Source organism: Stenella coeruleoalba, assembly GCF_951394435.1.
Source record: "Stenella coeruleoalba genome assembly, chromosome: 16".
Lineage (NCBI taxonomy): Eukaryota > Metazoa > Chordata > Mammalia > Artiodactyla > Delphinidae > Stenella > Stenella coeruleoalba.
Window position 1 is genome coordinate 50,465,969 of NC_137162.1, and position 26,101 is coordinate 50,492,069.

The window sequence follows — 26,101 nt, forward strand, 5'->3', positions numbered from 1 at the left end:
CACACAAAGAAACTGAGGCTCAAAGCAGTAAAGAATTGGCCTGAGGTCATGCAGTGATTCAAGGATGGAGCTGGAACAGAAGCCCAGTCTCCTACTGCCTGGGCTCCTGGTCAAGCAGCTCATTTTATCCTGTAAATGTTCCTTTCCCATGCCTTTCCTCTTGTTGGCCCTTTTATCCAAGCCTAACCACCCCTCAGGGCTGAGCTGACTTTCCACGTGTTCCTGGAAGCCTTCCTTGATTACCCAGTTACCAGAGAGTGTTCCCTGCCTTTCCTGATTTCCATCTTGCATTACTGTAACCAGCAACATATGTCAGGCTTTTTTTGTTCATGCCTGCAAGATTGCAAAAGACTTCAAGGGAGAAGAGAAAGCAGGACAGGACCAGGAACCAAGGTTAGAATTTAGGCTGGCAAAAGAGAGCAGGGTTGTTGCATCCCCAACAGAAGGAGGAAAAGCCAGCAGGAAGTCCCTGGTGTTCCAGTGGTTAGGACTACGTGCTTCCACTGCAGGCGGGCATGGGTTCAATCCCTGGTCGGGGAGCTAAGATCCCACATGCCATGCGGCATGGCCAAAAGAAGGAGGAAAAGCCAGAGAGGTGGGAATGGGCAGGGCTGGCTTTCTGGTTTGGGGAGGAGGAGGTACAGGCGGGAAGCACTGAGAAAATCACATTGGCTGAATCGGAAGATAGGAAGGAATGGGAACCAATGTTTCCTGGAAGCCAATATTGTCCAAACAGGCCTGGCACAGGTATTTTGTGCGTATACCAGGGCCCCAGGTATCTGCCTTGGTCACACCTCACTGGTGTAGGTTTGTCTAGGCGCATGGGCTGAGGAACCTTCTGGAAAAGCCATAGGAACCAGGTAGGGTTTTCTGGGCCAAAGAGCAAGGCCTTGGAGTCAAACGTGAAGAATCAATGAGTGACAGGTGGTGTCTATGGTGGGATGAGGTTGGGGGTAGGGGACAATCAGTAAAAACTGACAGAAGCTTTTAGCTTCTCTCAAAGCTCTGGGAGATCCTGCTCTGAGACCCTCCTTGGAGTGAGATAACTTGAGGGGAGGGGCACTCTCCACCCTCAGGCCAAGACACCTCATGCCTTTGGCATTGGTGGTAATGCCCTGAAGGCTCAGATGGCAGTGATCTGAGACTCGGTGCCGCAGGGTACCCCAGGAGGCAGCTGTTTGACCAGCGGGCTGGGAGAGCTCCTGAGTCCATGGGAGACACCTCTGCGGTTGTCCCCAAATAGCTGATTCTTCCCAGCTCCTCCGTGAGCAGGTACTTGGAAGTGCCCGTGGAACTGGGTACTTACTACTCCCAAGAAAGCTTCTGTTCCCACAGGCTGTCAAGGTCTGAGAAACTTGGGTTGTTTAATTTTCATAAACACCGTGAGTAGAGTAACATTACTTCCCTCTGGCAGATAAGGACACAGAGGCCACAAGAGACCGTGTGACTTACCCGACATCACAGCCTGCAAATGGAAGAGCTGGGATTTGAACCCAGCTGGCCTGGCCCAGCACTTGGGCTCTTTCTAATGCCTTCACCACCTTCATCTCAATGCCTTTTCACTATAAGACAGGGTCACTGGAGAGGATTTCCAGTGGCCCTTATTAGAGGCCAGCGTCCATCTCTTTTGAGCCCAGGCACCCTGTGGGGGCTGTGCATCCTCAGCCTGGCTGGCATAGGCAGTCCAGCAGCCGCTTGCCTCTGGGGGGCTGCCCACTTCCTGCCGGACCCTACGTGCTCTGGGCCTGAGGCTGTGGCTCTGGAAGGGGATGCCCCACCCCCATCTTCAGGACTGGGCGATTCCAGGAAGCAATAAGCCGCTGAGCCGCTGTGGCCAGGGCTCCCCCTCCCTAATCCCCAGCCTGTCCATGATTATCCGATGGCTTCAGTTGGGGGTGTGGGCAGCTGCTGGGTTTGCTGGGCCAGCAGGACAGAGCAGTAAGGGACAGGCCTCTGCCCGGCCTACAGAGGAGCCAGGAGCCATGAGGGTGGCGGTGGGCATTCTGTGGCTCCTGGCCCTCGGAGGACCCCCGCAGGCCCGGGGCGCCTGCCCTTCTCAGTGCAGCTGCAGCCTCCATGTCCTGGGCGATGGCAGCAAAGCCAGGTACGGCGCCAGGTGTGCGGGGGGGGGGGTGCCCAGCCTCCCAGGCTCCACCAGCTAGGCTGGGCTGGGAGGGGTTGGATGCATGGCCCTAGGATCGTGGGGGGGTGAAACCTCCATCTCCCTGGCCCTCAAGACCCAAGAGTCTCGTGGGGCTTGTCTGGGCTGCATTTTCTTCCAGTCAGCAGGGTGTGGCTCTGCCTTGGGGGTGGACCTGAAGTACCAGGTACCTTTACACATGGGGCAGGGGTGGGGCACAGGTGTGCCAGCTCCAGAAATCCTTCCTGAGTCTTCCTCCAGGATCCTGTGAGTGGAACCCTCTTTAAGGGCACAGGAAGTCTCCCCCTTACCTCTTTCTCTTCCTCTCCTTCTCTCCTGCCCCCTACTATCTTCTATCTCCCCAGCCCCTTCTTTCCCAGGACTCTTCCATTCTCTTGCCCCACCTCCTGGGGGTACCCAATCATATCCCAGGTATTTCTTACTGCCCCACCCATGATGGGACCACCCGATTCCTCATACTCTTCCCACTTTGGGTCTCCTCTGGCCCAGCCCCCAGGAGCCTCAGCCTTGACCCCTTTCGATGGGCTCTCAGAAAGGCCAGGAGTGCCCATTCCATTGCAAACAAGGGTCCCTCCATCCTCAGCCTCTTCTTTGACTTTCCTCATTCCCCATCTGAGCCCTGAGAGCACCTCCATCCTCTTCTCCTCCTCTCCCTGGGACGTCCCCAAGGTTCCTGTGGTTTGTGGACCCTTGCTCTTCCCCCATGACTCATTCCCTATCTCTCTTTGGCAGTCTTTAAACTATCTTTTCTCTGACCTCTTCAGCCCATCTGTTAATGACCACTGCATTTCCCAGCTTACTCAGAGATTTCAGTCTCTGGTTTAGGGTCTTTCCTACCATCTTTCCAACCTTCTGGAATTTCATCCTCCCTTTCTCCCTTGTCTTAGATGGGTGTTGGGGAGCCACTGATGGCTTCTGATCAGGACAGCAATGTTATCAGTGCAACTTAGTGCAACTCTTTTTTTTTTTTGCGGTACGCGGGCCTCTCACTGCTGTGGCCTCTCCCGTTGCGGAGCACAGGCTCCGGACGCGCAGGCTCAGCGGCCATGGCTCACGGGCCCAGCCGCTCCGTGGCATGTGGGATCTTCCCGGACCGGGGCACGAACCCGTGTCCCCTGCATCGGCAGGCGGACTCTCAACCACTGCGCCACCAGGGAAGCCCTCAGTGTAACTCTTTCAATGATCTTAGCAATAGATCAGGCTGATTGGGTGTGAGGGGAGGCAGAGAAAGTGAGGCACCCCCAAGAAAGGATACCCCACGTGGTCTGAAGAACAGGAAGAGCTCCATTTCTGGCCCAAAGCTGTGATGCTCCAACTCATATGGCTCATCAGAGGTAAGGATCTTCTCCCCAAGGGAAGCCAGGGCTAAGCCCTGAATAGGCCAGGAATAGCCCATGGCCAAGGACAGTGTGACCAGGGTGACAAAGAGCCTCCCTTTCAGCCTACAGAGAGCACAGGGCTCAAAGTCATACAGCATCAGTGGCAGAGCTGGTCCTGGAACCCAGAACTTCAGTTCCATTTCAAGAACTCTTCTTACCTGGTGATGCTGCCATGGGCAGGGACCAGGAAGGGCTTCTGATAGCAGGTTGACTTTAGGATGGAAAATGAAATTCCAAGGGCAGTTTCCAGGGCCCCTAACATCAGCTATTGGTAATGCCTCCTCTGAAGCCAGAGCTCTCACCGTCATTTCTACCTGCCCAGAAGTCCCACAGCTGATAGGCACCGGCCCATCTGCATGGAGTGTGAGGAATGAGGGGAATGAGGCCATGAAAGGCTGTTGGGAAACCTGAGATCTCCAGTGGCCAAGGGCACAGGTTGTGCAGTCAGACAGAGTCTCCTTTTGTGTCTCAGACACCTTCCTCACCCCATCTTTAACCGGGGTCTCTCAGAGGGCCCAGCCCTTACACCTGAGCACCTGATGGACCTGCCTGTGCTCCACGCTCCCCTATCATGAACAGAGTGTGTGTACTTGTGGGTCCTGGGGTTTCCTGGGGCTGCGAGGGGGGGAGGAGTCTGGGCACCTGGAGAGATGTGCCCCCTTGTCCTTCATGCCTGATTTGCCCCACCAGGAGCCGTGCGGTTGGCCTGTGCTGGCTCTTATCGGTTTCTTTGATCCCTCCATTGACCGTTTTCTCCCCCTTCCAGCACATGTTTTCCCATCAACTCCCTTCCTCCCACCTACTTCCAGACCTTCCTCCCTGCAACACCCAAGCTTCCATTATCACTGAAGGTATCATTGCCTCCAATGCTTTTTCTTCCTTTGCTGGATTATAAGCTGTATGGGGACGGGGGCTGTGAGCCTGATATTCTTCTGTCACTCAGCAGGGGTTCCATGTATATCTAAAGAATGAATATGAGTGGGCGGAAGTAACTGGGCCTTTTGTGGGCACCATTGACAAAAGCAAGCCAAGCCCAGCTGACTTTGAGTACTGTATGAAAGTTAAGCTGAGGGATGCTGGTGGAGCGTGTGTGTGTGTGTGTGTGTGTGTGTGTGTGTGTGCACGCGTGTGCGTGTGTGTGTGTGTGTGTTTGTGTGTGTGTGCGTGTGTGTGTGTGGTGTCAGGAAGAATGATACGAGCAACGCGTTATGACCTTACAAGAGAACAACCTCTCTTAGCAGAGCTAAACAATATCCCCACCTCACTCCCACCCCACCTCCTTCAGTGTGAGCAGAAACATCCTCCAGACGAAACTGGGGCTGCCCAAGGGCTGGGTCCCTCACGGCCAGACTCAAAGTTTCGTTCTCTTGAGAATCTTTCCCTTTTTACCGTCTGTGTGTGTGTTGCTCTCAGTGATAGCATTTAACACAGTCCTGCATTGTCAGCTCCTCGAGGGCGGGGACTGCCTCCTGTTATCTCTCTATCTGCTTTAGTGTCAAACTTAATAGAATGAGGTTTAAGAAGTCACTGTTTGGGCAGAAGGAGCATTGGAAGGAGCTGGTAAGACTGACCTGATGTACTTGCAGTGCTGGGATGCAGAAACTTACAACAGTGGTCAATAGCAATCGGGCTTCTACAGGTGACAGGTATGCAGAGCTGGTACACACCTGAACTCATTCAAACACCCAAACCACCCTGTGCGATGGAGTCTATTATTCTGGGGAAACTGACGAAAATAGAGGTTACATAATAGACTCAAGGATACACAGCCAACAAGCAAAGAGCCCAGAGGTGAATCCAGCTGTGGGGCTGCAAAATTCCAGCTTTTAAACACCTTGATCATCTCATGGTCCCTCAGTGTCAGGAGAGGCTCGAGGCATCCCGTGTGTGGCTTCCAGTTCTGATGCCGTTGCTATATATATATATATTTTTAAATAAAGAAAAGCCAAAGCAGTCACAAAAACTGAGCTATAATTTAACAAAGGAACCCTTTTAACTCATAGATGCAATGCTGCAATGCACAAAATGATCTCAGGATTTATAAATACTATTCATTCTTAGTGCACTGCAGGTGGTGTAGGCTGTAAGGGGACATAGTAGTTCAAGCTTGAGGTCCTTCAGGCCAGTGACCGAGACCAAACGGCCCTCCTGGGACACTTATGAGAGGCTCTGCAAGCAAGAAGCTCCCAAAGAGAAAACAGAAGGAACCTTGTTACTAGCCCACCTCCAGGGCACACCGCAGTCTGGGTTTGGTGTCCTATGAGGCCATGCGCACCAGGGGGTCTCTTGAAAGGAGGTTAAGTAAGGGGGAATCTCCGACCCCACAGGACTTTTGCTCAAATACTCCCATTTCTGTAACCAGGACAGTGGTGTGCAACGACCCTGACATGACCCTGCCCCCAGCATCTGTCCCTCTGGACACCTCCAGCCTGCGCCTGGAGCGGACGGCCATTCGCAGGGTGCCCGGGGAGGCCTTCAAGGCGCTGGGCCGCCTGGAGCAGCTGTGGCTGCCCTACAACGCGCTCTATGAGCTCAACGCTCTGATGCTGAGGGGTCTGCGCCGCCTGCGTGAGCTGCGCATGCCCGGGAACCACCTGGTCACCTTCCCTTGGGCGGCGCTCAGGGACGCTCCCAAGCTGCGGCTGCTGGACCTGCAGGCCAACCGCCTCTCGGCTGTGCCCCCGGAGGCCGCACGCTTCTTGGGGAACCTCACCTTCCTTGACCTCTCCAGCAACCAGCTGCTGAGGCTCCCCGAGGAGCTGCTCACCACCTGGACTCACCTGCAGAAGGGACCCTTCCTTCCCGGCCACCACGTCAAGCTGGTCCTAGGTAAGAGATGGCATCCTTCACTTGGAACCACTTTAGTGAGACTTGGGGGTCTTAGGCAAGTTTATTAAAGCCTCTCTGAGTCTCAGTTCTTTACCTGGAAAATCACACTTGCCTTCTGGGTTTGAGTAAAGATTGAATGAGAGGCACACATTGGTAGGTAGGTTTAGGAGCTCAAGCTCCCAGCCAGACTGCTGCAGTTCAGACCCCAGCTCTGCTCCTTTCCCTTGTCCCATGAGGGGTTTGGAATCATGGTGAGGCCCTGCCAGAAAGTGGGTGGTAGGGAGTGGGTGGGCAGTGTCAGAAGAGAGGCCTCCTCGCAGGTGTCCCTGGAGCATGCCTCGGCTCATGTGAGGTCCAGCACCGAGGGCTGGAGCAATCTTAGAGCAGTTTGGGGCAGCTCCTGCCCTGAGGCCTGGGAGAGTCTCTCAAGGAGGGAATATTTATTTATTTATTATTTATTTTTGCTGTGTTGGGTCTTCGTTTCTGTGAGAGGGCTTTCTCTAGTTGCAGCGAGTGGGGGCCACTCTTCATCGCACTACGCGGGCCTCTCACTGTCGTGGCCTCTCTTGTTGCGGACAAGCTCCAGACGCGCAGGCTCAGTAGTTGTGGCTCACGGGCCTAGTTGCTCCACGGCATGTGGGATCCTCCCAGACCAGGGCTCGAACCCGTGTCCCCTGCATTGGCAGGCAGATTCTCAACCACTGCGCCACCAGGGAAGCCCAAGGAGGGAATATTTAGACCCCTCACTTCCTGGATGTGGAGCAGGGAATAGCAAAGCCCATTCCAGCTCCATCCACCCTACAGACTATGTCACCTGATAAAGGACATTGTATAGGGTAGTACTTACATGGAAAGACGTTGTTTCTTTGAAAATCAACTTTGAATGTCCTATATATATATATTTATATTTTATGCCCTCTTCTTATAATTCCTTCTCCCCTCCTAAAAAGTAGCCACTGTTATGTTTATTTGCATGTTCCCTATCGTTTACATTTACATACACATGCATATACAAACATACATGCACATAGAAATTTTAGCAAACATACATGCATATAGAAATTTTAGCTGTGTGTTTTGCATAAAACTTCATCATATCATATGTATCAACCAGCACTTTTTTTGCCCTGCAATATGTCTTGGAGATCTTTGTAAGTTACTACAAATGGATCAACTTCATTTTTTAAAACTCTGGCATAATATTCCATCATACAGTTATACTACAGTTTATTTAGCCATTCCTCCTTTCATGGGCCTTTAAATGGTTTCCATTATTTTGTTAACACCTGTGATGCCGCAGAGAACATTCTTGGCAATGCATCCTCGTGCACCGAGACAAATGTTTCTCTAGACTAGGAACGGAGAAGTGGAATTGCTGGGTCACGGAGTATGCACGTTAGATGTTTTAATATTAATCATAGTCTCTAAAGTGCCAGTTCCTACCCCCCACCAGTAGTGTGCACGACCATCCATGCTTGTGTCCACTCTGCAAGCTTATTTGAATGCCAGCCAATGTGTGGGCTCCATTCTAGATGCTGCAGATACAGCAGTGAACAAGACGGATGAACATCTATTCCCTCATGAAGCTAACAGTTAAAGTGGTCAGAATGTTTAACTTTTGCCAGTCTGACTGGTGAAAGTTTCATTGTCCTTTAACTTTGCCATTTGCATCAATTCTTTGGGGATTCTGTGTGAAGTCAGATAGCTCACCACCAGAGCTGGGCAGTGATGACTCTTGGGGTGCAGATGCATCAGGAAATGCATTTAACCAGTGACACAAGGTAGCCGTCACCTGGCTGGGATGGGGGTGGGGAATAGCAGAGGAGCCGGCGCCTTCCCAGCTAGTGCTCTAAAGGACCCGGGAGTCATGGATATACAAGGAGGTCTGAATCCACCTTCCCCAACCCTTGACATTTCCATTCCCAAATGTATCAAATACAGGTATGCAAACATATAATATGCTATTGATTAGATGCTATCAAATTTAATAACAATCCGTGGAGGGTAGAAAGGACATCACATTAAATGCATTCATTTTGTATTTAGAAATGCAAACATGAAAAGGAACTGTGTCTTAGAACTGAGGACCCACAATACCTCTCTATATGTTGAAGGTTATTTGACAGGGTAGGTGCAGTGACCTGCTTTCAGCTCTATAAAAGTGTTCAATTTTAAAGTAAAGATGGCTGGGAATATAACATAAGATTGGGTTCCCTGTCATCCTCACTCTTGTCTTTTTGAGCCTGTGTCAAAGGGACCGTGGCTCAGAACAGCCACACTCTTTGCTGGGGTGATGCTGAAAGTGCCACTTATACTGGGAGAACAGGGGTCAGGAATTCCCTGGAGGTCCAGTGGTTAGGACTCCAGGCTTCCACTGCAGGGGGCCTGGGTTCGATCCCTGGTCAGGGAACTAAGATCCTGCAAGATGCAAGGCAAGGCCAAAAAAAAAGCGGGGGGTGGGGTCGGGTTCATGAAGCATTTCTAGAAATGGATGGATTCTGGTGTATTGCAGTTATTGCAGAAATACCCACTGCCTGGCCGGTAGCCTGAGAGGATCAGTCTGAGAGTGGCAGCAGTAACTGCCAATTTTGTCGGCACGCTGTATGGCTTGCCCGGCGCTTAATATCATTTATCTTTATTTATGCTTATAGCCACCCAGAAACGGGAGTAATGCTGTCATTCCAGATGAAGAACCGGGCTTAAGGTTGTAGTGAAGCAGGGAGCTGGGTCTGGAGGCCAGTTCTGCTGACCCTGAGCTCACAACGTGCCTTGTCCTCCCTGGGGGAGAAGGGGGGCTGGGACTGGGGATCTGAATATCTAGGTCTCACCTCCTGCCCTGCCTTTCACCCCTGCAGGGCTGCAGGACAACCCCTGGGTGTGTGACTGCCGACTCTATGACCTGGTCCATCTCCTGGAAGGCTGGGCCCCAAACCTGGCCTTCATAGAGGCCAGGCTGAGGTGTGCCAGCCCGCGCAGCCTGGCCGGACTGACCTTCAGCCAGCTGGAACTGAGGAGGTGCCAGAGTCCGGAGCTCCGTCCGGGGGCGGCCAGCGTCAGGTCCCCCTTGGGCAGTGCAGTATTGCTACGCTGTGGGGCCTCCGGGGTCCCTGGGCCGGAAATGAGCTGGAGTAGGGCCAACGGGCACCCACTCAACGGCACAGGTGTGTGAGCTCTGGGGACGGCTGTGCTGAGATCCAGCCTGGGGTGGGTGGGTCATCATCCCACATGCGGGGGAATGGGGCTTCAGGTTTGCCAGGGAGAGGGAGGTAGGCTGAGCAAGGCTCTTTACTCCCACCCTGTCTGAGTGGAGTTGGGGGACTCCGTCCAGAGGCTGGACATGGGGACAGTGGCTTCAGTAATAACAATGGATCTCAACCTGTCCTGTCATATTCCACCAGCCACTCTATCAGAGACGTGGGGCCCACCCTGAGAGGAGCAAAACACTGGTTTTTTGGTAGAAGATGCTCTCTTAGTGTATTTAATATTGATAGTAAGGTTCCAAGTTGTAAATATGAAGCCAGTATCACTAGGAGTAACTAATGCTAGGAGTTACCATCTATTGAGCGCTTCATGTGTTAAATGTATTATGTACAAGGTGTCACTGAACTTTAAAGAACAAACTGATTATCCTTCTATTTGGGGTGTAAGTAAACCGAGGCTAAATGGTTGGTCTGCAGCACACAGCTCGTACAGGGAGGAACTGCCTGTGACGTTTTTGCTGTGCAGATAGAGGTGCTCCATCCCTGGCACTTGGTGGGGGAGGTTTGCAGGAGTCACAGCCCACCTACATGCAGAAAGAGGGTGAAGGAGGAATAATTTCTTGGCACCTGACCAGAACACCTCCCATCCCTCCCAGCTTTCTTCTGTGTTTCCCCCAACTAGGTTGGCAAGCGTTGCTCTAGGACTGTGGGCTTGAAATCAATGTACAAACAAAACTGTGTAAGGAGCTCCACTAATGTAATACAGAAAGTTGGAGATGCTGTGATTGAAGTGGCAGTGGGGCCAGGCAGGGGTGTGCAGAGCACTTCTAGCTGGGCCTCTGCCTCAGGTTCACCCAACCCACCATACTCCCAAAGCATCAGCCTGCCACCCCTGACGGGTTAGCTCTGCAGAACTCAGGCCCTTGAAAGACACAGTGGGAGCATTTCAGATTTAGAAGGCTGATCGTTCTTAGACTATGTCTCAGCCTGTGTCTCCCCAAATTGGAGCCCAGGTGATCTCCATCCCCATGGCTAATCTAAGAAAAGTTCAGTGATGCCCAGTCTGTTCTTGGGATAACAGGGTGTTTGGCAGAATGTACACAGTCCAGGGGCTGTGAATTCAGCCCTGGAAGGAAGCTTGGGGCAGATGGGCCCGTTCATTCTCCCACACGTGCCTCTTCCCCACAGTGCACCAGGAAGTCTCCAGTGACGGCACGATCTGGACTCTGCTGGGCCTGCCTGCTGTGTCCCACCTTGACTCTGGAGACTACATCTGCCAGGCCAAGAACTTCCTGGGAGCCTCTGAGACTCTTATCTCCCTGGTCGTCTCTGAGCCCCAGACATCCACGGAACACAGTGGGGACCCAGCGGCACCGTGGGCAAGGACAGGTGAGGGGGCAGAAGCAGCTGCATACAACAAGATGGTGGCCAGGCATGTCCCCCACATCCCCGAGCCTGCTGTCCCAGCCACTCGGCCCCCTGTGCCCAACACGAAGGAGCAACTAATCCTCCAGCCCTTCCAGATGGGGGCCCCAGGAGAGCACCTGGATGTGCAGGCAGGACCCCAGGAGGCCCAAAGGGTGAGCTCTCTCAAGGTGGTGGGGGACACTTACCAGAGCGTGACATTGGTGTGGAAGGCCCCCCAGGCTGGGAACACGACTTCCTTCAGCGTCCTCTACGCAGTCTTTGGGCAGCGCGACATGCGGCGGATGGTGGTGCAGCCTGGGAAGACCAGTGTCACCATCCATGGGCTGGTGCCCAAGATCAAGTACGTGGCGTGTGTCTGCGTGCAGGGCCTGGTGCCCCGGAAGGAGCAGTGTGTCATCTTCTCCACGGACGAAGTGGTGGATGCTGAAGCCACTCAGTGGCTCATCAACGTGGTGGTGATCAGTGTGGCTGCCATCATCGCCCTGCCCCTCACGCTGCTCGTCTGCTGCAGCGCTCTCCAGAGCCGCTGGCGCAAGTGCCACACCAGGGGCTCCGCTGAGGCCACAGGTGCCTACGTCAACCTGGAGAGACTGGGCCACAGTGAGGATGGCTCAGAGGAGCTGTCCCAGCACAGCCTCAGTGAGGCCGACAGGCTCCTCTCTGCCCACTCCAGCCTGGACTCTCAGGCCTTGGGCGTCAGGGTGGGCAGACGGATCAACGAGTACTTCTGCTGAGGGCCGTGCACACAGGTGCCTACACGCCTGCTCCCAACCACTCTCCCTCTTCGCCTCCCACGCGCTCACTCTGACACCTGAATCCATGCTCACCCACTCTTACCTACTTGGGTATCTGCTTACTCATACATTTACACACCACCACCGCAACAGCAGCTAACGCTTATATAAGCACTTACTATGTGCCAGAAAGTGTTCTAAGTGCTTTATATACATTAGCTCATTGAATTCTTATGACAACACTTTGCAGCAGGCACCACTCTTCTCCCCACTTACCTGGAGAAGGAACAGGGTGAGTAAGTAACTTGCCTGTATCAGTCAGTTTTTGCTGTGTAACAAATAAAGGCAAAATTGCAGTGGTATACAGCAAAAAGCACTTATTTTCACACAATCCATAGGTCGGTGGGTTGACTGTGGTGGCTCTGCTCCGTGTGTCCTACTTGGGGCTCAGGATGGAGAGTCAGTGGCTACCTGGGGCAGGCTTCTTTCATGGAGATGTCAGATGATATCAGAGAAATGAGCAAAAACATGTGATGCCAATTAAGCTCCTTAACACTGCCATTGCTTCCCATATTCTACCTGCCAAAGCAAGTCTCATGGCCAAAACTAAACTTTAAACAAGGCAGGAAAGGATAGTTCTCCCATGGAGGTAATGGTAGGGCAGGACATATTTTGCTGAGCAGTGATCTAATCTATGTTGCCCACAAGTACACAGCTAGGAAATGGCAGCTCTAGAAATTGGACCATGCACTTGATTCCAGAGTTGATAGTCCTTGCTACTTTCCTATACTGCATCTTGATTCCATTTATGCTAACTCGTAGGCACTCACACATAGTCTCTTTATGCATTTGCCACATTTGTACAGCCACATACACACATATGCAGAGACCCTCACTGTGGACACATGGATTCTAACATTTTTTTCTCCGGGTGCCATTCTGCCTAGAGATAATCATCTGATTTTCAGTAAATTCTAGAAGTTTAGATGATGCCCAGGAGACTACTGCTCGTTTACTCTCAGAATGTCCGGCTGGAGGGATCTGAGAGACCCTCCGTGGCAGGTGGCACAGTACACTCAATGCTGTCTGGCACACAGCTCACCTCTGTCCCCGTGTAGCAGCATTTGTGATTCTAACTGAAACTTACCTGGGTTCCTGAGGGTGTCTCAGAGCCTTCTGGGTCACTCAGTAAGCCACTTCAAAGGAGGATTCCTGTTCAGTTTGCTTAAAGCTGGGAAACCTCTGAGATGTCATCTCTGTACATAGGAGAAGACAAACGTTCCCAGCAGAAGGGCCAATGTTCTGTCTTGTCTGAAGGAGTGGCTTCTAACGAAGGGAGCATCCAGGCTGTTTGGTGCCAAGGCCTTTGGGTAATAACTGAGAAAATTTGGGGACAGCAAGTGATGCAGGAAAGCTATCTTTCCAGTATCACCTAAGAGACACCATATTGTCTTGACTCTTTGCTAAATATAAAGACCAGCGTGATGCAGTGATGTCTAAAGTTACTGTACTTCCTCTCACATTTACGAAAGACCTTACAACAGATAACCTTACAACTTTTTTTCTTGGTTTCTCTCATTTTGATCTTCACAATGACCTGTTTTGAAGGCTGGGCTATTTGATTTTACAGACAAGAAAACTGAAACCCAAAGAGCTGAATAATTTATAGAGCACAGTGATGGATTTTCTTGGAGAATCCGTGGCTTTGATAATGTTCTGGCCAGGCTGAGGGTCTTTGTTCAGAACTGATCTCTGCAGTGTGACCCACAGCAGTTTTACTATGGAAATGGATTTTTTTGAGCTACTGAAACCTGGGATCAGAATCCTGAGAGCACCAGTGCATGTGAATGTGGGATTTCCATACATGGCTATTCCCTGCCCATCACCTGTAGGGTGCACCTGACTTTAACTTGGGGGCTGTTGCTATTGGTTAGAGAAAGTATTTGGTTGGAAAATGACAAAGCCACTGTCTACATCATAGGTCAACAAACTTTTGTTTTTCTATAAAGAAAGCCAGATAGGAGATACTTAAGGCTCCATTACTACTCCTCAACTCTGCTGATGTAGTGTGAAAGCAACCCCAGACCATATGTAAGTTAATGAGCATGGATGAGTTCAAATAAAATGTTATTTACAAGAACAGGTGGCAGGCTGGATTTGGCTCCCAGGCTGTAATTTGCCAACCCCTGATCTAGATTTGTAAAGGCATTTCTGCTATGCCTTGTGAGACTTAAGACTCAACTCTGATGGTTTGGTATATGAGACTGACAGACACTCCCCAAATCAGAACAAATATAAGTGCAGTGGATGACAGCAGCCATCTGTTGAAATGATAAAGATGTTTTCTCTAAAAGATTGGCTGAGCCAATCGAGACTGAACAATTATTGACCCAACTAACATGCAGTTTTATTGAACTCTGTTTGAAGAAAAATCAGGAACTTGAAAGCAAGAATGTGTTAGTATTTATCCAGTAATGTGTGTGTGTGTGTGTGTGTGTGTGTGTGTGTGTGTGTGTGTGTGTGAAAGAGAGAGAGAAAGAAAGTTTCAACTTTCCAATGATTCATGAAGACCTACCTTGGTGGTCTGAATGGAATGGCCCCCAAGATGGTCAGCCTCCAAATACCCATATGTCAGCCTTTCTTTGTGTGTTCTGTCTTCCCTGGTTTGCTCTTGTAGAGAAGAATCATCCTGGATTGTGCTCATGAATATTCAAGTCACTGGAAAAAACAAATTCACGCTGTAAAAAATAAAATGATGTCCTGTTTATATATTAGTCTTTTGGTATATGAATCTGGTTAGTATGAGTCAGTCCCTGGAAACCTAATGTCTTCTTAAAATCCTGGAAGAAGAATTTCTAGGACTTCCCTGGTGCCACAGTGGTTAAGAATCTGCCTGCCGGTGCAGGGGACACGGGTTCGAGCCCTGGTCCGGGAAGATCCCACGTGCCATGGAGCAACTAAGTCCGTGCGCCACAACTACTGAGCCTGCACTCTAGAGCCTGCGAGCCAAAACTACTGAGCCCTCATGCCACAACTACTGAAGCCCGCACACCTAGACCCTGTGCTCCACAACAAGAGAAGCCACTGCAATGAGAAGCACACACACCACAAGGAAGAGTAGCCCCCACTCACCACAACTAGAGAAAGCCCACGCGCAGCAATGAAGACCCAACACAGCCATAAATAAATAAACTAATTAATTAAAAAAAAAGAATTTCTAGTCTCTCAAATGCTGAAGACCAGCCTGCACTAGGGTGATCCCACAGCATGTGGCCCTTGGAAGCCTTGTTTGGAGGTTGGTTGGAATCATGACATCTCCAACATGTCTTTTTTTTTTTTTTTTGGCTGCAACATGGTTATATTCCTCCTGACCTAGGCAGAGGGTATGTCTGCTGTCACTTGATGTAGACATGGAAACTTACAGGGAACCAAAAGGCAGACAACAGAAATTTTATCCTGGAAAGTGGATGTGGCTATTAAAACTAGGCTGTTAGTCAAGGGGCTCAGTGAGCAGTGCGTTTAAAGGGCTAGAGCTGGAAACTTTTGTTTTAACTATCATATAATCCAGGAGAGACAAAAATCAGTTTACAAGCACTTGAGCATATTTTATTGTATGGGCATTGTAGTCAGGATTGGTTAGGCTTATGCTGTGCCAACAATTCTCAGATTTCAGTGGCTTAACAAAGAAACATTTATTCCTGCTCTCGCAGAGTCTACTTGAGTGAGTGGGAAATGAGGATGGAGGGAGGGGTCTGCTCTCTTCTTCACTCAGCGACCCAGGCTGATGAAGACTTCACCACCTGGAATGTCAACAGTTGCTGCAACAAGGGAAAAGAGAACCTGGAGAATCACATAGGGGCTTTTAAAACATTATTTCGTCCAACATTTCATTAGCCTGAATATTGGTCACGTAGCCCACCTGTTTCAAGGGGGCGTGGGGATGTAGTCCTCTGTGTGTCTATCACAGGCGCAGGGAGCCAAGAAGACCGTCTGAGACATGGTTGGAGCAGGTGGAGGAATGAAGGAAAAACACCAGCTTGAGAAAGAGGAAGGACAGCCTATCTGCTTCCTGGTAGGTTGCCTAGTTCTCTGTCTGAACTCTCCCAAAGTTCCGATCATATTGGGGGATGGGGGGAAGGGGGCGTTTTCCAGTTGAAAAGACAAGCCAGGGAGCTGCTGCTCAGAAGCCATTTTTATCTAATTAATTTCACAAAAACAGAGTAACTCCTCCCCCAGGATTCTGTCTCTACTAAAAATCCTAAGAGCCAAGCTCCTAAAAGCATCCTTCCAGAAGGGTGATAGGGCTATAATATCCTCAGATTCCCTCCTTCCTTCCCTTTGTTGTTAAGTCTCTTGAGTTTAGGGACACCACTTAACCACTAGTTGTTTAAGAGAAACGACACGAGCCAAGCTAACTTTAATTGTTCTAGTCTCCTGTTTTAACTGACAGCACAGCTATTCCCTATGCCTATATACAAAATAAGGAAACTAGAGGATGAGGGAGTCAGGAGAGAAGAAGGAGCAGTGATTCCAGAGATGACATACCAGTGGGCATCCTTCTCAATTTTCCGGCAGACCACTGAATGGTTGAGTTGAGCTGGATTCATTTAAAGAGGCTGGATGGGATGAACAGAGAAGAAATTGTGGGGATGTAGGGCTCTTTAGGCCTTTCTATTTTGGGGTGAGAAAAGAACTCACTAGTCATTTGTGATACCCATGGATTGAATCACATTTTCCCGCAAAGCAAGGCTGGCAAAATTTTGGCCAACCTGGTAGAGAACTCTGGAATGAGAATCACCCATCAGAGTTGCCCCCATCAGGCCAGACTGGCCAGGGCCCTGTGCCCTCACCTCCCTCAGTCTCTGCCTGGGGCTGCCTGGGGAAGGGCATGACCTCATGCAAGCCCTCCTTGGGGTTGAGCATCGACTCATTCCTTGAAGGGTGTCTAGGCAGCACCTCTCCACATCTGCCACAGCTTTGTGCTCATTGTACTCTCCTTGCTTTTTAAATTTTCACTTTGAGAGGAAGTCCAGAGATCTAGCCAGATTGTAGAGTTAGACTGTCTGGAAATTCCAGCAAAAATATCTGGCTTGGATGGAAAGCCTGGGGTGTAATCAGCTTACGTGGTGACCCATTTCCCCTCTCACTGGTTAGCTACTAAGCGGATTTTCTTCCCTGAGGTCTTTTATAGAATATAATGTATATCATGAATCTTAGGGGAACCCATGGAATTTCAATAGTCATCAGAAAGTACCCCAGGTAATGGAAAGCAGACTCTCTTCCAGAGTCTGTTGGTGTGGGAGGTGAATTAAACTTTATTGGGCACCTACTTTATGTTAGGTACTTTATTTTGCATAATATTAATATTTCCTAGAAACACTATAAAGAATTCATTAATTTTCTCACTTTGCACAGGAGAAACCGACTTTCCAAAGATCTCAAAACTAGGAAGTATAAGCTAGATAGAAGACCCCATGGGACCGGATCTATAACAGTATTGCTCACCATGGCCTTCCTTGCACCTAGCAAAGGTGTGGCTTAGAGCAGATGACCAATATATATTTGTTGAATGAATGAAGAATAGCAGATCAAATATACAAAACCACATATTATCTCACTTAAAAAATTTTAACTGGGCTTCCCTGGTGGCGCAGTGGTTGAGAGTCCGCCTGCCGATGCAGGGGACACGGGTTTGTGTCCCGGTCCGGGAAGATCCCACGTGCTGTGGAGCGGCTGGTCCCGTGAGCCATGGCCGCTGAGCCTGAGCATCCGGAGCCTGTGCTCTGCAACGGGAGAGGCCACAACAGTGAGAGGCCCACGTACTGCAAAAAAAAAAAAAAATTTAACATAAGAAATACACAGCGTTCAGGGAAGATTTATGACATATGAAATACACAGCATTCAGGATAAATTATGTGATCCAGGATAAGAAACATGCTTTGATTTAATCAGAAAACACAATCTCGTGGTTTAACCTCTGTACTGTGATGCTTCTGATTCTGGTCATCCAAGCAGCAGGTGCAGCTGTCTTAACGCAGAAGAAAAATGAATCCACCACGCGAGGTGCTGGGGAGATTACCACTGATAGGAGTGGTTGCAGAATTACTTTGTTAACCATTATCTGCATTCACTTTTAGAGACTGGTTGAAAATTCTAGGTTACAGAAGCCAATTGTGATTGATGAAGTATTAGATGTATTCTGGCCAAATCTCCTGAACCATAGTGCTCAGGATAGCATTACCTGTTTGTTTCTCAGATCTTTTTTTTGTTTGTTTGTTTGTTTTTTGCGTTACGCGGGCCTCTCACTGCTGTGGCCTCTCCCGTTGCGGAGCACAGGCTCCGGATGCGCAGGCTCAGCGGCCATGGCTTACGGGCCCAGCCGCTCCGCGGCATGTGGGATCCTCCCGGACCGAGGCACAAACCCGTGTCCCCTGCATCGGCAGGCGAACTCTCAACCACTGCGCCACCAGGGAAGCCCTCTCAGATCTTTTTTAGGAGACTGAGGGGAGGCAGTATCAGGACTGAATTGGACATCTGGCTTATAGTTTGCTCTCTGGACTCAAAAACCAGAAAAACGGTAAATCTTCTGACCTTAGTTAAGAGACATAGCTCCCTCTTCTGGGTTCTTACTGAGCTTGTGATCTGGGCCATAACAGACCTCAGAGCATCCAGGGGCTTTGCTGCTGCTGTGCTGACCTACATCATTATGGATTACCAATAATAGGATTTGCCACTCGGAAGCTTGGACTATACTTATTCAAAAACTCATAAGGTAGTTTCTCACAGAAGAATATGGCTTCAGTTTCTCACTATTTCTTGCTAGTTCTGGTCTTTCTGGATTCACATACAGCTCAGCTATCCTGTCTGCCAGGATGTACCTGCTCAGAGGAGAGTTTTGGCAGGTGCGCTGGGCTAACAGGATCCCAGTAGGGGACGGGCTTTCTTTGGGGATGGTGTGAAGTGGGAGCAGGCCAAGATTTGGCAGGAAATCAGCAAAATCTCTGTGAGACTCCCTCTAACCGGTGCTGAGCTTTGATAAACTGCGCGCTTTTACCAAAATGGGTCTAACTCTTGTATTTCAAGAGAATCGTATTATTTCCTTCTAATGCATATGTCTAATGCCAGGATAAGCCTGATCCCACCTCCCAGTTTCCTGATGTACATCTCAAAACTGTTGTGGTTTTTTGTACAGGACTCTGCAGTGCGTGTCTATCACTTTGGGAAAGATCCCAAGGAAACTTCCTGAAGAGTTCAAGCAAGTGAGAATTGAAAATTCACCCTTATTTGAACTGCCCCGAGCGTCTTTCATCAACATGAGCACCTTGGAGTACCTTTGGCTCAATTTTAACAATGTCACTGTGATCCATCTAGGAGCCCTGGAGCACCTGTCAGAACTGAAAGAGCTGAGACTGGAGGGCAACAAACTCCGCTCAGTACCATGGACGGAGTTCCGTGCCACCCCGCTCCTGCGGGTCTTGGACCTCAAACACAACAGGATTGATGCACTCCCTGAACTGGCTCTTCAGTTCTTGGTCAACCTGACCTACCTTGACCTATCCTCCAATAGGCTTACAGTTGTAGCCAAGAGTGTCTTCTTGAACTGGCCAGCCTACCAGAAACACCGGCAGCCTGGCTGTGAGACCGAGATTCTCTCCAGCATGATGCTGGCGCTGCACGACAACCCCTGGTTATGTGACTGTCGCCTAAGGGGACTTGTCCAGTTTGTAAAGTCCATCAGTCTTCCAGTAGTCCTGGTGAATCCCTACCTCACGTGTCGAGGTCCTCTCTCCAAGGCAGGGCAGCTTTTTCACGAAACAGAGCTCAGTGCTTGCATGAAGCCGCAGATCTCAACCCCCAGTGCCAATGTCAGCATCCGGGTGGGACAGAATGTGACCCTGCGATGCTTGGTACAGGCTAGCCCCTCACCAACTATTGCCTGGACTTATCCCCTGAGCAAGTGGAGGGAATTTGATGGTAAGTGCATGCACCCTCTCCACGTATCTTGGCGGGGGGCGGTTGGGGAGGTCTGTAGCAACCCCGCCCTCAATAGAGAAGTTCTAAACTGGGTCAATCATGAAGGAGGGGTGCAGGTAAGACCGGGACAGACCTGAATTATACTCACCACGACAGAAAAAATTCCGAGACAGTGTTCCACTATTGGCATTATTTTATTATTATTATTATTTGGTCATGCGACTCAGTGAAAGCCCGGAATCCTAACCACGAGGCCGCCAGGGAACTCCCTATTGGCATTATTTTACATGGTTGCGTACAGATCTCTATAGGATATAAGATGTAAATATATGTACTCCATATAATATATATTTATATATTTGTTGCATACAGATCTATCTATCAATATAATATATATTTGTTACACACATATATGTATAATATATATCTATATATTTTTGCATACAGGTCTCTATAGGAAGTAAGATGTAAATATATATATTACATACATATTTGTTGCATATATATATATTTGTTGCTTATAGATCTTGATAGGATGTAAGATGTTAATATATATGAATTGACTTAACAATATTGTATTGATATAAATACTATAGAATTGTATATGAACACATATATTCTTTGAAAGCCTTCTAGATGCAAAAAAACCATACCGTGTATTTTTAAATCAGAGAATTTCTGACTAGAACTGATTCTAGAGATTATCTATTACTTATTTCTTAAACTTCTCTGAGCAGAATCACCTGGGGTGCTTGTTTCAAATAAAATTTTCAGGCCTCTCCCTGGAGATTTGATTCCGTTAGTCCAGGGGAGGGCCTGAGAGAATGTATTTTAACAAGTGTTTCATCCCTCTGCCATTGCCTACCCCCCAGCTAACTCTTACTAGGCAAAGTTGGGAAGTCCTAGATATTGACTGAATTTTACTTTTCCTACCGCTGTGTTGATCAGACCTTATTGGCTTGAAGTTGCCATGCTGGGACCCAGGGAGAGGGAGTGACCCTCGTGGGCCCCACCGCTGGGATTCTAAACTGCCTCTCATTTCCTGAAGTTCATGCTCTGTTATCACACCTCAGCTGAAATCACCTTTAATGCCACCCTTCAGCGCTGGGGTACATCACAAAGCCAGGGATGGCCTCTTTAGAACTATCTCGATGCTTCTAGAAGACAACTAGAAATATCTAAGTGAAACTTGAGAAGTACAGTCAGTCACCCAGATATTTGTTATATATGGTGACAAACTCTGGATGATTAAAAAATACTTAATTAGCTGAAATTTTGACTTTTTCCTATCATTTGATTACGTCTCATAGGCTTGAGGTTAAATACCAATGAAGGAGAAACATAGGATCTGTTGTCGTAGCCTCTTTGAGAATGATGAGATGCATCCAGATGTTATCTTTTGTGATGTTCTATTATCATTCTCTTCGGTACCATGTTAGATCCATTCTCTCAGTAATAATAACAGCTAACACTGAGCACTTACTATCAAACTTATGGAGTAAATACTGTTATCATCCCATTTTACTGATGAGGAAATTGAGGCCAAGAGAATCTAAGCAACACATCCAAGACCATATATTTAGTAATGGATAGAATCCAGGCACTTGGCTCCAGGCTCTGAGCCACTCTACATCCTGGAGGTAAAAAGGCACTTCCTGAAGCTCACAGTATTGTACAATCACACTGTTGTTAGCGATCTCCTGGAAACCACGTGTTAGCTCAGCGAGACTAAGGTCGTTTGGTGGGAGGAGCTAGTGAAGTTAAAAGAGTGTGGTCTGGGGCTTCCCTGGTGGCACAGTGGTTGAGAGTCCGCCTGCCGATGCAGGGGACGTGGGTTCGTGCCCAGGTCCGGGAAGATCCCACATGCCGCGGAGCGGCTGGGCCCGTGAGCCATGGCCGCTGAGCCTGCGCGTCCGGAGCCTGTGCTCGGCAACGAGAGAGGCCGCAACAGTGAGAGGCCCGCGTACCGCATAAAAAAAAAAAAAAATAGAGTGTGGTCTTCCTAGACAGAAGAACTAGGTTCCAGATCAATCGACACCCCTGAACGATTCTCACTGTAGGCAAGTTGCTTAATCACTCTAGTCCCCAACTTCCCATGCGTAAAATTTGGGTGCTTACCTTACAGGATTGCTGAGAGGCAACACCTGGCGCCTAGTACATGCTTAATAAATGGTCACCACCACCTTTTAACAAAAAACTGGCATTGCTGGACACTCTCCAGCTGACTGTCTATCAGAGAAATGTCCACCTGAGCTGTTTTGCTGTCTCTCTACCCAGTGTTGACCTCGTCCACTGCAGAAGATGCTGCTCTGTCGGAGCTGGTCATACCTGCTGCCCACCTGGTAGACAGGGGCAGTTACACCTGTGTAGCCTCCAACTCCATCGGCAGGAGCAGCTGTGTCATCTCCCTCCACGTCCAGCCCGCCCAGGCCGCGCCCACACTCCATTCTCTTTTCTCCACTTCGGAGGGCAATGCCTACGTTGACCTGCGGGTGGTTAAGCAGACAGTGCGTGGGATCGTGCTGGAATGGTTTGTGGCGGCCGACACCCCTGAGAAGTGGTTCACCCTCTACATTGGGTCGGAAGAAGCCCGCAGGAAGGAGGTCGTTCATGTCGGCCCAGGAATCAGCACATACTTGGTGGATGATCTCCTCCCCGGCACAAAATATGAGGTCTGCCTTAGCCTGGGGCGCCAGCCCCCACGCCAGGGCCGGTGTGTGGTCTTTGTGACGGGCCGAGACCACGGCGGGCTGGAGGGACGGGAGCGCCTCCTGCACACCACGGTGATCCTGTGTGCTGTGCTGCTCTCGGTGCCTGTGGGCGCCTATGTCTGGGCAGTCCAGGCTCCCTGCAGCTGCAGGGAGTGGGGCCTGCGCTGCTGTCCTCATCGCAGGAAAGCCCCCAGATGCCCCCTGGCAGTCCCAGAGCACAGGGATGTCTCCTACAGAGACCACACAGCTGTCTGTGAAGATGGCCTGGGGCACAGAGGTGCTGAGGGGGAGGGGGACGACGAGAGAGATGAAGAGGGAGATAGTGGCCCGGGGGGAATGGTGTGGGCCTCCAGCCCCTAAATTAAATCTCTGTGGCAGCTCAACTTGGCTCGACCCATTTAGTCAACAAGTATTTATTGAGCAGCTACTCAGTTCCGGGCTCTGAACTTGACACAATGATCCAGGAGACACAATTCTTATCTTCACAGAACTGGTGCCAATGGACCCTTGTCCAGTTATCCATGGTGACTCGAAATTAATACATGTTATTTTCTAAATATCTAACCCTATAACATTTACATGTTTACATGGAACATTTACATATAACACATTTCACACGTGTTATCCTCCTGCAGAAAGGTAGGATTCTAGCCTTTGTTACAGGTGAAGAAACAGAAGCCCAGAAAGTTACAATGACTTGACCAATGTCACCCAACTAGTAGGCAGGAGGCACCACCCAAAGAGGTTCTAGTTCCACTGTTTCCTTTAAATGTTTGCTTTGAAGTCTCTTGTGTCTCCGGTTGTTCAGAAAGTATTGTTCTTCCTTTTAACAGCAAACTCCCAACTGAGATCACATAAGTTTGATGTTCTAAAAAGCTGCCTTTTGGGGTGATGAGAGCCTGGTGGGTGATGTGAGTCTCTATTTGTGGGTGTCTGTGTCCCTGTGAGCAGTCCTTGGTGCTCCTGAGAGCCTGGTGCTATCAGCAGTGAGGAACAGGGGACTGGCTGCAGCCCGGGGCTCATGGTCCAGTGATTGATGGAAAGCAGGGTCACAGGAGCCCTATTTGGAAAGAAAAGAATTTATATAAAATCATATAACTATAATTATTATTATTGCTCTTATACTTATTACAAAGAGGAGGCTACACAGTCCTGATTCCCACCTAGTTTCATGCGATTGTGAGATTAAGGCTTATTTTTTCAGCCCTGTGTCCCTAGTATTGCAGTGCTGAGTGTGACAAATGTTTTTATATGAATAAGGAAATAATCCGCACTCCCTTCCCCATTTAATGTTCCAAGCTCTCTTATTAAACCCCTGAGAGGTGGTTGTTTCCTCTTACGGGGCTCACGTGGAGTGTGGGGACAGCTCACTGTCCCTGCACGCACCCCTGCTAGTGAAGGTCTTTCCCAGGATTTAAACCGACATCTGTGTCCTCACAGCTTCTCCCGCTGGCCACAGGGAGACGCTCTGAAGACTCAAGTGTGAGCTGACCCCCTTGTGACATCCCCAGAAATATTTTCTCTCTCCTTCCCACCTTCCTTACCAATTCCTACTCATCCTTCCAGACCCATCTCATGTATCACGTCCTCCAAGTAGCCCTCCTTGACTTTACATGTCTAGGAAAAAGAAATAATGAGTGGAACAGGATATGCAATGTCTTTGTTACTTGCAAGCCCTTTGGGGCAGAGAGTGACCTTTCTTGCTGTAGCTGCTGGGCTCATCCAATACCTGGACTGTGTTGATAATCAGTGTTGGTTATGATGAATTTTAAAAAAATTGAAGACAGCTCTCGTATTCAGACCAATTGTTACCTCACTTCTTCAAGTTCTCCTCATTTATCTTTTTCTGAGCACCAGAAGCTTTTTCATGGAAAATTTCTGTCACATCAAAAGTGGAGGAAATCTTGTTCTTCTCTTCAGTCAGCTTCTGTAATTTTTTTTTTTTTAACATTTTCCACTCTTACTTCATCTAGTCCTTGCTCTCAACAGGTTTTTTAAACTGGAGTATTTATGGTAAATACAAAACTCATCTGTGAATATTTTAGTTCTATCTCCAAACAGATAATGAAGTTTCAAAAAGACACGACCACAATTCCACTGTCACACCAAAGAACATGAATTTTTTAACTATATGTACATATATAGTTATGTATACCTATGTGTACAAATAACACACACATATAAGTAATGTAGCGGAGAATTTTTTTATGAGAGATTTCCCATGATAAATTTAGAAAAAAAGTGGTCGGAGCAGGGTAAGAACGTACTTCCATTGGCCTCTGCGTACTCCTTTCATAGGCTCAAAGGCTGTCCGTGGGTCATGAGGGGGCACAGTCATCGTGAAGTGGCCTGGGGCTACCTTGAAGGCAGGAGTGGAGGCTTTGGCCTCCACTTCGGGCAAAGAAAGCTTCGTGGTGGGTGTGGGCAGAGGGATAGGAGGAGGGAAGGGCTGCGGAAGAGGAGTGTGGGTAGCAGGGAGAGACAGGAGCATATCCTGAGCAGGGGCAGTGTTCAGCTGCGTCTGTGACATGGAAATTTAGGGAGAGGGAACATAATCTAGAGAGGATTTCTGAGAATCTGATATTTTAAGACCCTTAGACTGCCCCTTAAAAAATCCTGAAGATGGGGCTTCGCTGGTGGCGCACTGGTTGAGAGTCCGCCTGCCGATGCAGGGGACACGGGTTCGTGCCCCGGTCTGGGAAGATCCCACATGCCGCGGAGCGGCTGGGCGAATGGGCCATGGCCGCTGAGCCTGCGCGTCTGGAGCCTGTGCTCCGCAACGGGAGAGGCCACGACAGTGAGAGGCCCGCGTACTGCAAAAAAAAAAAAAAAAAAAAAAAAAAAGTCCTAAAGATGCACGTTAGATCGATTAGGCAATATGATGGTAGGGGTAATAGCACCTACCGCATAAGGTTGTCCTGATGCTTGTATGAATTTTTACATGTAAAGATCTCAGAACAATGCCCGGCACATAGTAAGCCCTCAATAAGTATCACCATTTAAGGCATCCATGTCCATTTGTGTTTTCTCTGAATGTGACTCAGAAGACAGACTGGTCATTTGGAACAGCAGATCTTATTAGGATTACATATGTGTGTCTATGTAGAAATACATACATATATGTATAAATACATATAAAGACAGGGTATCTATGCTAATGTCCTTCCCATTCTGTTTAATTAATGCTTAATTAATGTTCTGTTCTGTATAAATAGTGTTTCAAATATGCTATAGTTTTAGATTCAGTTGTCATGCTCTTGGGAATCTGTTTAGAGCGTAGACCATGTCTTTTTAAGGTAAGTGCCTTTGATACAGGAGACATTTGTAAGCAGGGCTACTTGCTTTTAGAATGAAGCCAATGCTAGTCCTAGGCATCTGTTATTAGCAACCTGAGAGAGGTGTTTTGTCCTTTTTTCTTTTTGCTTGTTAGAGCCTGTGTCCCTCACACCAACAAGAGGGCCTGACACAGATGATATACTCAGAAATTGTGTTATTGAAAGAATGATTGAGAAAATTATTGATTAATAAATAAATGACTGGACCTCACTCAGCCAAAGAGGTGCATTTGTACAATTTTATAATGTCACCAATATCACCAGCCCATTGCTACAAAATAAGGTCACTTACTTTATTGATCAAATTATGGTTGCTTAAGCCTTACCCACTTCATTCTAGAAACTAAGAC

The 26,101-nt window shown here is 48.9% G+C and overlaps 2 protein-coding genes across 2 annotated transcripts; both read left to right on the forward strand.

The window, feature by feature from the left end:
* Positions 1–1,982: 1,982 nt before the first annotated feature.
* LRIT1 (leucine rich repeat, Ig-like and transmembrane domains 1) lies at positions 1,983–11,731 on the forward strand (the record flags this gene model as incomplete). Its single annotated transcript, XM_079900136.1, has 4 exons — positions 1,983–2,104; positions 5,903–6,369; positions 9,225–9,530; positions 10,758–11,731. 4 exons carry the CDS (start codon positions 1,983–1,985, stop codon positions 11,729–11,731), a joined length of 1,869 nt encoding a protein of 622 aa, XP_079756262.1.
* A 6,792-nt stretch (positions 11,732–18,523) lies between these two features.
* LRIT2 (leucine rich repeat, Ig-like and transmembrane domains 2) lies at positions 18,524–22,776 on the forward strand (the record flags this gene model as incomplete). Its single annotated transcript, XM_079900589.1, has 3 exons — positions 18,524–18,633; positions 18,924–19,705; positions 21,983–22,776. The coding sequence occupies 3 exons, from the start codon at positions 18,524–18,526 to the stop codon at positions 22,774–22,776; spliced, it is 1,686 nt and encodes a 561-aa protein (XP_079756715.1).
* Between the last annotated feature and the right edge of the window lie 3,325 nt (positions 22,777–26,101).